At 40.4% G+C, this 12633-nt stretch overlaps 1 protein-coding gene across 1 annotated transcript in view; it reads left to right on the plus strand.

Moving 5' to 3' along the window:
• The window catches only part of SLAIN1 (SLAIN motif family member 1), a 57989-nt gene that overhangs the window by 450 nt on the left and 44906 nt on the right, over positions 1 to 12633 (plus strand). The window contains exons 2-3 of the mRNA XM_034663804.1: positions 8 to 133; positions 12202 to 12341. Of these exons, the coding sequence (XP_034519695.1) occupies positions 8 to 133; positions 12202 to 12341 (266 nt within the window). The remainder of the gene's footprint in view (positions 1 to 7; positions 134 to 12201; positions 12342 to 12633) is intronic.

Genomic DNA, 12633 nt, shown 5'->3' on the forward strand with positions numbered 1-12633 from the left:
AGCCGGGGGGCGCGGGGACGCCGCCGGGGGGAGCCGCTGCGCCGCCCTCGCCGCCCCCCACGCTGCTGGATGAGGTGGAGCCGCTGGACCTGGAGAGCGTAGCCGCCTGGCGGGACGAGGACGACTACACCTGGTATTGCCGAGCTCTGCTCCCTCCCCCGTGGGACCCTGGCCTCCGAGGCCCCGGGACGGCGGGGAGGGCGTGGGCAGGGAGCGCGAGGGGGACATCGCCATTGCCCCCGGATGTGGTGGCCTGGCAGGTGCCCAACTGGGAGAGGAGCGGAGGCTTTTCACGGGGGCGGAAACCTGTTTCTCATAGCTCAGGCTGACCCAGCTGGAGAGGAATTGGTCCCCTCCACCTCCGGGTCTAATGCTCTTGGCTGATGAGTCGGTCCCAAGCTCCCTGTTAGCATTAACTGAAAAATCCGTGCCATCTTTTTGTTAGTCCTGCTTTCCCCCCGTCATTTTTGGGAGTAGCGGGGGATGGGTAGGGGGTTGGCCTCAGGCTGCGACTGTTCCTGGTCTTTCCTCCCAAACGAACAGGATTTGCGTGTTGTCTCCTCCCGTGGCACCCCAAGCCGCCTAGCGAGTGATGGATCTCTACTTAGAGATTCGTGCTTGCTGTTTGAGTTGTGCAGTCGCCTGTCCTCGTTCGCTGCGTTTTGCGTTGATAGCTTCTCCTTTCGAAGACTGACTTGCTTTTTGAAATAGGCTGCCCTCCCTGGCTTTCCTTGTCAGTAATGGTATCAAAGATGAGGGCTTTTTCCGGGAATGGAGAGGGCAGCTTGAAAGCACGCTGTTACTTAGAAACCAAGGATCTTTCTTTAATTTTTAAAATCGAACCGTTGATTGAAGAAAAGTGAGATTCAAGAAACTTTTTTTTTTTTTTTTTTTTGGAAACCGTAAGTTGGTTATCAGAAAACTTGTGGCTGGCAGCATCTTTTCATTTGAAATCTGGCTAGCTCTTTCTGCTTTCCATCAATGAGTAACTTTTTGGGGGGGGGTTGTCTAATTCCCTTGTTTTTCATACTGCTTTCTGATGGAGTAAGTCCTTTCATGACTGACTTCTTCCGGTTGGTTCGTGTGCTTTCCTCCATCAGAGAGGTTGTGGGACGTGGTAAAATGAGTAGAAGCCTCAGAGAGGGTCAAACTTAAGTTCCTGCAGGGGAAAATGAACAGCATTCACCTTTCCGTAGCTGGGGCATGAAGAACAGTGTCCTCCTTCTTTTATCTTGGGTCCTTCTACTTAGGACCCTTCCTGTTTTTGCAAGCTGGGTTTTCCTCACTTTCTCTGTGGTCGTGTTTTAGGATCACACAGGGGGAACGGGAGATGGAGAACCTTACTGGTTTTCTCTTGAGACCTGTGTACGCTTATACTCTCAGCGAGAGCTCGGCCTGTAAGGTACATTTATTGGGTTGATTCGGAGCATCAAAATGTATGGAGCTGCAATAAAGCCGCCGCCTCCTCCTTAGTACTCTACCTGTGGGCAGCTGCGCTGGTAGCTCAAGTTGTAAAGATCAGAACAACTCACCACTCTGGGGAGCTTTAAGCCATTCTTTAGAAATGACACCTTTGTTTTTGTGAGGCCCAGGCTGCGTTGTAAACTGAGTTGCAGCCTAAACATGGTACTAGAAAATGCTCTCATAGTGGTCGTTCTTAGGTTATAACAACTACAAGCCCTTATGCTACTTTCAAATTGTGTTACCTTGATTTAGTGCCCACTTGGCCTTTTTTGGAGATACGTACTTAAATGGTAGAAGGAAACTTGTTTGTCATCAATCCTATACATGAAAAATGTTAGCATTTTAAAATCTATTATGATATACTTACTATTTTGTAAGTATTTAATTGGGGTGGTACATACATAGCTAATATAATTGTCATATTTTCTTCCATTGAACGGACTTCTACCTATTTAGTTATCGTCCAACTACTGCTAGAATTTTGATATGTAGGCTTTTTGTAGTTTATTTTTTTGTCAAAATAGTACTGGACTAACTTTGGGGAGAAAAGTGACCTGCTTAGTGGGATTACTCCGTTAGCATTTCAGGTGGTTCGAAGTGAATGTGAAGTATAGCAGGCTCTACTAACTTTACTCATGTTTAGGGAAGTACATAAATCAGCGCCTTGACACCCTACAGATGTTTTTACAGACAAGTGGCACACTGTTTTGTGGCGGGTCTTTCTCAAAACAAATTTAGGATTAGACTCCCGTGTGGAAAAAGGGAGGGATCGTTACCCTCAGGTGGGATGTAATTAACAAAATGTTTAGGTCACCTGATTCACAGAAAACTTTGTCCTGGCACCTTTACGTTAAAATATTTTTGTGTTGCAATATTTTGGCGTATTGATGAACAAATAATAGGTCTAATTCTCCGAGTTTAACGCACTTGTTAATGCTTGCAAGGCTCTCTGATGTTCCTTCATCGCTGCAAACTGCCTTCGTCCCTGTCCTGTAGTCTCGCAAATAGGGTGTTTTTCATTTGGATTGCCTAATGTGTTTGCAGGGAGGCAACTTATTTTTATTTCACCCTATTCAGAAACAATTGTAGCGGATAATATGTGCCTGATTATTTAAAAAAAAAACTTAAAAATAGTTAAATAGTTTTACATTTGCCCTGTGAAAGAACCGCCCCCCCCCACCCCCAAGGTATGAAGTCACAGGAGCCTTCCCTCTGGTCCTCCATTCACTACCGTGTTTCAGATTTTAACCGTTAACATTCTCTAGATCCTTCAAGATAAAAACATAATTATTCAAATCATCATGCAAATATATACACATCAGTTTTTTTTACTGACCTTTCACTGACCATATCTTGGATATCTTTGTCTCCCTGTAACGGTTGCATCATTGTTAAAGTAACCGTATTTATAAAGGACCAGCTTACTGTTAACTGTCTCCCTTATAATTTTTCATGCGTTTTTATCATGATTTCATCCTACTGGGTTAAACAAAATTGATATTTGATTATTTAGAATAGTACTCCCTGCTAAGATGTCTTATCCTCAGGAAACAAAGTTCACAAATGTAGATTAAACTTTGAACATTTTAGAAGTCCTTTCATTTTTTTTTTTCCTAATAAAACCTTGGACTGTAACTCTTCACCTTGGCTCAAGAATTATGTGTAGAAGGAAAACAATGAATTGTAGAATCAGTATTTGCTTGGTGCTAGTTCATTAGTTAATGAACGATCAATCGGGTCTCTTAGGTCTTTTTTCCAAACAATTATTTAAACTTTATCTTCTGTATACAGAAAAACCAGAACTTTGTGAGAAGGATAGTGTGTTCTGCTTTTCATTTTGATGAAAGTCTTTGAAACAAAACAGTTGTCTCATTTCTTCAAATATTTATCTCAGTTGAATTTAAATTATATGATTTTTCTTTAATCTTAGCACAAGGCTGCTAGAACTAAATGTCTCAGGAAATTAGGTTGTGGTTCCAGGACCTTAATTTTTTTTTTTTTTTTTAAGATTTATTTTAGAGCGTGCACGCACATGAGCGGGGAGAGGCAGAGGGAGAGTCCAGACTCCCCACTGAGGATGGAGCCCCATGCAGGGCTTGATCCCACAACCCTGAGGTCATGACCTGAGCCAAAATCAGGAGTCCGGCACTTAACTGACTGAGCCCCCCAGGTGCCCCCTGGATCCTTAATTCTTAAGTCCAATTGTTATAATCCCATAGTACACTTCACATCCGGCTATATGGATTTTTCAGTGATCACTACTAACTTGACAGGCTTAGCTCTCCAGAAGACCATAGGCTAGAAAGTGCAAGGGGGACTCTCCGAACATCAGGAGCAAATAAGCTCCAAGGATTGCAGTTTTGATGCATACCTGGAACACGTGACTGGCTAATTTGCCACTGTGTATGGAAGGACGTTTTCCAGATCACTGCCCTCGTGTCACCAGGCTGGGAAGCACCAGGGTATCAGGACAAGAGGTCTGATTGGTGTGAAGTGGCAAGGGGAGCAGTAAGTTGTTAACTGCATACCCCACCTTTCCATGACCTATTTCTGCTCCCCTATTTCATGATTGGGGGACTGAAGCCCCAAGGTGAAATGACTTACAAAAGCTCCTCCAGTTATTTACTAAAAGGTTAAAACCACAGTTTGGATTGTTTATACAGATTCGGAAGTGTTTACACCACTGATATTTTTCCCGAGCTTGGTTATGACCATTAGTATGTCATAAAGTCAGTTTATGTCAGTTTTACATGTGTGTGGCCCTGGCTTGAAATAGATGTATTTGTGCGTTATGGTCACAGTTAGAAAAACTCCATTTTACACCATTTGAAAGCAAAATGGTCTTGATGAAAGCAGGTGGAAAAGCCCAGCTTTCTGCAGATAGGGTAGCACCGGGGAAAGTCAGGTCTTGCACACCTCAGTCAGGAAGACAAGTCTATATTCAGAAAATGTCAAGATGATAATGTGCCAGCTAACATAAAATACAGCCCTGTAGGGCCTTGATGTTAGTGGAGCGGCAGTTAGAAGAATATTGAAACTTACGTAAAAGGGATGTGGCAGAGATTGTGAACTTGCCCAATGGGAAAGGGCAGGAAAAAAGTTTGTAATTATATAAGGGGATAAGGGTGGTATGTACAAATTAAGGGAAATTTAATGAATGAGGTCTTCATCTTTCGAGTTTAACAGCAAGACCCTGGACAGCTGGCTAAAATCCTCGCCAATTCTCCATCAAAGCTGCCGAGCACCTTGTACCGTACATATGGCACAGCTAAATTAGACCACCTGAGCTGGGGGTTTTTTCATAATTGATTTTCAGTGAAAAGACCAGAGGGTGCTTCACTTTCTGACAATGCTAATTGAAAACCGCAGTGTTTTCTAGAGGCAAACGGAGTTGAGTGAAGTATGTGCTGAGGTCTTCAAAACCCTGCAGTGAGACACCGAAATAGAATCCAGCTCTAACTGTGGAGGGACAGGGAGCGAGTCTGCTGTAGGACAATTCCAGAACTCATATTTTGATTTCATGTGTCCTTTTAAGAGCTTCGTGGTGGTAAGTTTGCTTTGCAGTAGCTGACTGACGTGACCCTAGCAGGTGCTGGTGAATCAAACACCAGTTCGACTGAAGATTCATTGTGCTTATCAGTGCTGACCTTTTAGCTTTCCTTAAAGTAGAACTTGTGGTGATTGAAGGCTCTTAAATCACATCTGAAAATTGCCACATATTCCTTCTCAGTGACAGGTATGTATAATTATATGTATATATTTTGCCTTATCTGGTTTTGTGGTATCAGAAGGATGACTTTAGAACCGAACGTTTACTTGAGAATAACTGTGAGGTTTTTTGTTTTTTTTTTTTTGTTTTTTTCCTAGATAGTTTAATACTTCCTTTGAAGCACTCAGGTTATTATCATTATGGTGGACTTTGTGTTATTCCCCCTTCAATTTCTTTAATCCCTATTAATAATTTTTCAAATACTCTACTGGAGCCATAAATTCCTTGATAAGGTCATACATATATGACAGTCTCCTAAATCTGTTCTTAAAAATTAATTTTGTAATGCCATCCCTTCTGGAACTTTTAAGCCCATTGCTCCAGTCTTCACTGTTTGCTTCTTAGGCTGCATGCACAGTGCTGTGTTATTAGGAATTTCTTAGGTTTCTTGCTTATGTAGGACCTCCCATTTTTTAAAATTCTTTGTCTTCCTATTTCATTTATTCTAGTAGGTGGGGACAGCCTCCAATAGTTTTCCAGGAAAAGGCATATGTATGAGAAGCACACTGGGAAATCCTGCTTATTTAAAAATGTCTTTATTCTAGCCTCATGAAAGATCCATAGTTGGGCTGGGTATAATAAGCCTAAGTCACTCTCTCTCATGTTTGAAGGCATTGTTCCATTTTGTTCTAATTTTTATTATGTTTTAGATACTACAGTGCACTGTGATTTGGATACCTAATGCTTCTTGACTTGTTAGTGTTCTTTATCCCTAGTTTTCTAAAATGCCATGTTGTACCTTCATGTGGGCCTCTCTGTTTGTCATACTGGACATTTGTGGGTATTCTCACTTTAGAATTCAATGGCCTGCCTTCAATTCTCAAAATTTTCTGCTCCCCCCCCCCTTTTTAAATAGCCACCTCTTCGTGTGTGTGTGTGTGTGTGTGTGTGTGTGTGTGTGTTTTAGAACTTGTAGTAATCAGATGTAGGCCCACCTGGTGGATTCATTTAATTTTTTTATCTGTCCTCCATTGTAAATCTGTGTCTTTGTTTTGCATTTCGAGAGACTTCTTCAATGTGATCTTTCAAACTCATTGAATTTTTTGTTTCAGCTAAAAGTTTCATTTTCCAAGAAGAAACTTTTTTTAATATCTTATTTTTTTGTGAATGTAACTTTTTCTCTCAGCTGATACCAATTATGGTTGTCTTGGATTTTTCATCCGTTCTCTGCATTGTTTTCTCAGTTCTCTTTTCCCTCTACTTTTAGGCTCAGCTTTCTATTTAAAAGGAATATTCTAAGTATCTGGTGTCATTGGTTATCTTTCTCTACCCAAAGAGGGGCGTATTGAAGTCGATCTTAAGGTCTGCATGGGTGGAGCTCTTTACCAAGTGATTGGATGGGTAGCCAGTTCCAGTATTCCCGGGTCTTCTCTTGGGTTCATCGGTCTCCAGACACAAGCTTCTGTACTCCTGGGAAATACAAGGAATGCAGTCAGTTCTAGGAATGTAAAGCGAAAATGGGGCTAGGGTTTTAACCAGTCAGCATGTAGATGTTCATTTCATCTCTCTGGTTCAGTAAAGTACTTCATCCCTCCTTCAGCTAAATTTGGTGTGCCTGAAGTCAGAGCTTCTGGGCCCGCCTCTGGCCTTAGGTTGTGATGGAGAAGAGGTGATGGGAGTTAGCACTGCTTTTAATATGCTACGAGTCTGTGGTCAGACGAAAGAACTATATTACATAGGTCCTAGCGGATAAAGGAAATCTAATAGTGTTCCCCTATAAGCAAAACCAAAACCAAACCCCATGAGAAACTACCGGAAACAATTCCAGCTGGTGGGAGTACCTAAAATCCTGAGGCAGCCTGGTTGGTGGAAGCTTTCTAATAGAGGATATGAACAGTTCCTCTTATGATGCTGGAGGTAATGAGAAGAACAGTGCTTCACTTCATGTGGCAGTGAGAGGGATTTGAGAACAAGCAGAGACAGGTAGTGGCATGAATTTGTGTATAAAACAGTGGGGATAACTTATTAAAGAAGTCTAAAATAAGTTCCATTCTCTCCCTCTCTTAAAAAAAAAAGCTAAATAATAAAAAAGGGGCACCTGGGGCCTCAGTCAGTAAGCATCCGACTCTTGATTTTGGCTCAGGTCATGATCTCAGGATCGTGAGATCAAGCCCTGTTGTGGGCACGGAGCCTGCTTAGGATTCTCTCTCCCTCTGTCCCTCCCTGCTCTCTCTCTCTCTCCCCCCACCTCTAAAAAAAAAAAAATTCCACAGTTGACTAATTTAGTGGCTCATTTATGTGGGGGCTGTGGCACTTGCTTGTTTCACCTGAAGCCATCTGAGTCACCTGGAATGGCTACTCAAGTCTCAAGGACATTGAAGGACAGAAAACAATTTCTGTCTTGTGAAATTTTTTTTAAAGCTTTATTGAGGTATAAGTGAAGTGTAAGCTGCAGATCTTAATAAAATGTATAATTTGATAGGTTTTGACATATATACACACCCATGAAACCATCACTAGAGTCAAGAGGGTGAGAGAACATATCTTAATGCTCCGAGTTTCTTTGTGGCCCTTTGTATTCCCTCTCTCCTCCTGCTGACTTCCCATCAAGGCATCCAGCCACTGGTCTGCTTTCTGTCAGTCTAGGTTAGTTTGCACTTTCTATACTTACTTTCTTTTTTTTTTTTTTTTAAAGATTTTTTAAAATTTATTTATTCGACAGAGATAGAGACAGCCAGCGAGAGAGGGAACACAAGCAGGGGGAGTGGGAGAGGAAGAAGCAGGCTCATAGCAGAAGAGCCTGATGTGGGGGCTCGATCCCAGAACGCTGGGATCACGCCCTGAGCCGAAGGCAGACGCTTAACCGCTGTGCCACCCAGGCGCCCCTGCACTTTCTATACTTTCATAGCTGTGATATTATACGGTATGTACTGTTTTTCATTTGTTTTTGGTCTGGCTTCTTACAATCAAGAGAATTATTTTGAATCAATAGTCCCTTCCTTTTTATTGTGAGAACTATTAGACCGTATGGATGTAACAATGGTTTTTTCATATCCATTCATCTTTTAGTGAACATTTGGCCTGTTTTCAAGCTTCGGCTATTACAAATAAGTCTTTGTGTGGACACATGCATTCATATCTTTTGGATAAATACTTAATGGTGTTGAGAGGCTGGAACAGAGAGTAGGTGTATGTTAACTTTTTGTGAAGCTGCCCGAATCTTTCCCACAGTGGTTAGGCAGTTTCCGGTTTCCGCCGGCACCGTATGAGAGGTCAGTTGTGCTCATCATACTTGCTGTGGCCAGTCTTGTTCATTTTAGCCATTCTAATAGATGTGGAGTGGTACCTCACAGTGGTCCTACTTTGCATTCCCCTCATGACAGATGGTGAGCATATTTTTTATATGCTGTTTGCCATTCATAGATTTTCTTTGGTGAAATGTCCGTTCAAATCTTTTGTCCATTTTTAAAAATTGGGTTGCTTATTGAGTTTGCAGAGTTTTTAATGTATATTCTACATACAGGGTTTTTTTTTTTTTTAAATCAGATCTGTGATTTGCAAATATTTTTACCCAATCTGTGGATTATCATTTATTCTCCTATTAGTGTCTTTCAGTGAGCAAAGTTGTAATTTTGATTTTAGTGAAGTCCAATTGATAACATTTTTTTTCTTTCATAGATTATGTTTTTCCATATAAGAAATTCTAAGAAATATTTGCCAACCCAAGGATACAAAGACTTTGCCTATGGTTTCTTTTAAAAGTTTGATCCAGGTTTGACATTTTTGTAAATCTGTTTTGAGTTAAATTTGGATATTGTGTGAAGTACGGCTCAAAATTTATTTCTTGCATATAGATATCCGTTTGTTTCAGCATGATTTGCTCAAAAGGCTATCTTTTCTTCATTGGATTGTCCTTATACTTTGTCAAGAATCAGTTTTCCGTATGCATATATTCTGGACCATCTTGTTTCCTCATTGACCTGTCTTATGTCCTGCTCAACTATCCTCATTGCCGTAGCTTGGCCATGTGTCCCAATCAGCGGTAGTTCTCCAATTTCATCATTTTTTCGAGGTCATTTTGACTATTCTAGGATCTTTGCATTTCCATATGAATTTTAGAATCAGCTTTCACATTTCTCCAAGTTTACTGAAGTTTTGGGATTTTGTTAAATGGATGCACTTAAGGATAATTGGCATCCTCATATTTAGTCTTCTGCGAACATGGTCTGTCTTTCCATTTGTACCTTTTATTTCTCTCAGAATGTTTTGTAGTTTTTTAGCATATAGGACTTGACATCCTTTGTCAGATTTATCCTTAGACATCTTATGGTTTTTGTGTAAATGGGAAGTGAAATTTCAAAAATATTGATAATGGCTAGGATAGAAATGCAGTTAACTGTGGTATGTTGATCTGGTACGCTACAGTCTTTTTCCTAAACTCCCTCAGTAGTTCGAGTATCTTTTTTGTAGGTTCGTCAGATTTTTTACATAATCATGTCATCTGTGAATAAAGATAGATTGCTTACTTCCAGTCTAAATGTTTTTATGCCTGTGATTGCACTAGCTAGAGCCTCTAGTCCTTGTTTTGTTCCTGATGTTACGGGAAGAGCGTTAAGTCTTTCCCTGTTAAGAATGCTGTTTTTGTAGATGCCTTTAATCAGATCGAAGGTGTTTCCTTCTATTCCTGATTTGTGGAAAGTTTTTATCAGGGATGGATGCCATATGCTTTTTGTTGTTGAGATTATCATACACCTTTGCTATGGTAAGCTACACTGATTGAATGTTAAGCTAACCTTTCATTCCTGGGATAAACCCCACTTTGTAATGATGAAGTATTCCTTTTGTATATGGTTGGACTCAGTTTGCTGAAATATCCAGATTTTTGCTTCTGTGCTCATGAGGGAGATTGGTCTTCAATTTCTTTTCTCTATGATATTTGGTAGAATTTAGCTGCGAAACCTTCTGGGCCTAGGCTTTTCATTGTAGGTATTTTACTTTTACATCCTTTTACTTTTCACCTGTGTGGTTATATTTAAAGTGTATATGTTGTAGGCAGCATATAATTGGGTCTTTTGTGATTACTTTAAAAATGAGAAAAGTGTATATGTTGTAGGCAGCATATAATTGGGTCTTTTGTGATTACTTTAAAAATGAGAAGAAACTTGCCCATGTGCCCATCAGAGTATTTCCCGTGAGTTTTTGGTGGCTAGAATTGTATCCAGAGCTTGCGCCTCAGCCAGTGATGTGGCCAACAGGAATGCTGGTGTTCCTCGGATTAGCTTAGCCCCGAGCATCCACCCCCAGGAGATGTCTCCAGACAGCAGTATCAGCAGCACCTGGAAACTTGTTAGACATTCACATTCTCTGACCACCTTCCAAACCTTCTGAAGCAGGTCGATTAGACCTGCCCGCAGATGAGTGTTAGCAATTTGTGTTTTACAAAGCCCGCTGAGAGATTTTGATGCACCAAAGATTGAGAACAGCTGACTTAGACTAGCCTTTACTTGGGGAACTAGAGTGAGCTACCCAGCACTGGGCTCTTCAGGGGTCTTTTAGCCAGGGAGGGTGGAAAGGGTGGATTTACATAGGTAGGTATTAACCTTGTCATAGTAGACTGAGGTGGGCCCAGGAATAAGAATTTTTAATTAATCCGTATACTCTTGTTGGAGGGAGGACCGTGGTCCACCCAGGGAAGAATGATATATTAGGATTACTCCTGAATCGATTAAAAGATATTTTGGAATCTGCACCTGTAACAAGAGTTAGCAAACTATGTCTTAGGGCAAGTTGGCTCTGCTCCAAGGTTTGTATGGCTGATCAGCTAGATTTTTACATTTTTAAATGACTGGGGGGAAAAGCCAAAAGAATACTATTTCATGACATTGAAAATTATGGGAAATTCAAGTTTCAGTGCCTATAAATGGTGTATAGGAACACAGCCTACTTATTACATATCATCTGTGATGGTTTGGGGCTGCTGTGGTGGAACTGAGTGGTTGTGACAGACTGTGTGTCCCCCAAAGCCTAAATATTTACTAGCTGACCCTTTATAGAAAAAGTTTGCCAACCTCTGATCAGTAAGAATAATTTACTGAAAAATAGTACCGTTCCCCAACCATCTTGGATAACTGAGAAATTATTTTGACAGGTGGAGGTCCTGACTAATGGTATGAGAGTGAAAAATAAAGTATGGTATTTCAAGAATATGTACTCATTAGAATTATGGTAACTTTAAAGGAGTATTACTTTCATGTGATTTGAAATTACAGCTTTATATACAGTGATTATAATTTTTCCCTTCTTTTTTTTCTTTTTGTCAACTAAAAAGATGAGCTTTTTTTGTATAACCCTGGGACTGAAAATATTCTGTTGTTTACCTTAGTACCACATGTCAGAGAGAAAATCTTAAAGTGCCTCACAGTGGTTATTTTGAATTCTACCCATTACTACGTAATGGTATATAGATGCTGAAAGCAAATTTTTCCTAAAACATATCTTTGGAAGCTGTTTGGCTTTTGTGAGAAATTTAGTACAGATTTGAGATTGGGGGGGTATCTGATTATTTAAGGGTTGAGAGAATCAATAGACTTTCACTAATTTTTAGACTTTTTTTTTTTTTAAAGCACATAAAATTTGCCTTGTTTGCCATGTCATGTTTACATAGATTAGCCCAGTTCATGTAACATTCTGCTACCAAAGAAAGAAATGAAAGTGTTCATTTCTACAAACACAAGTGAGGTAGTCAGATGATCACGGTGCCTGTTTAAGGCTAGTTCAATAACGAAAGCCTTCAGTCTCTGAGACATAGTTTCTCATAGTTGTTTGAAGTTCTCCTTCCCACCAAGCTATAGAAAGCATCACATTTTGTTTGGGGGTATTTGCCTGTTAAGAAATAATTTTGGTATTCGAAGTAATCCAATGTGAGTATTGTTTCCATAGAAACTGTGAAATACATGTTGTTTTCCCTGGAAGGGAGGTCATCTCTATATACCCATATAATACCTATAATGTAGATTTCTTTTTTTAAGGTTATACGTTGGCTCTTCAAAGACATTCACATCATCAGAGAAATCCCTGAGCCCTTTGCAGTGGTGTAGACACGTCCTAGATAACCCGACTCCAGAGATGGAAGCAGCAAGGCGTTCCCTGTGCTTTAGACTGGAGCAAGGTAATTTCGAACCTGTACATTTACGTTCTCAAACTCTTGCCACTGTTAGCTCTGTTTTTGTTGCTGGTTTTGGAATTGACACTTGAATGGAAGAACCTTCCCCAAAGGGGCAGCTGTTGCATGCGATTTGCTTCACATTCATTCCACATCAGGCTTTCTCGAGGTAGAATATATTTAGTTTCATGCTTGTTTTTAGCCACATTTTTAGCTTGTTTCAGTTTTTATTGAAAGGTAGGAATACATATTATTTCTCTGTGGGTTTTTTTTTTTTTTTCTGTTCGCAAATATACCA

Source organism: Ailuropoda melanoleuca, chromosome 7 (genome assembly GCF_002007445.2).
Source record: "Ailuropoda melanoleuca isolate Jingjing chromosome 7, ASM200744v2, whole genome shotgun sequence".
NCBI classification, from domain to species: domain Eukaryota; kingdom Metazoa; phylum Chordata; class Mammalia; order Carnivora; family Ursidae; genus Ailuropoda; species Ailuropoda melanoleuca.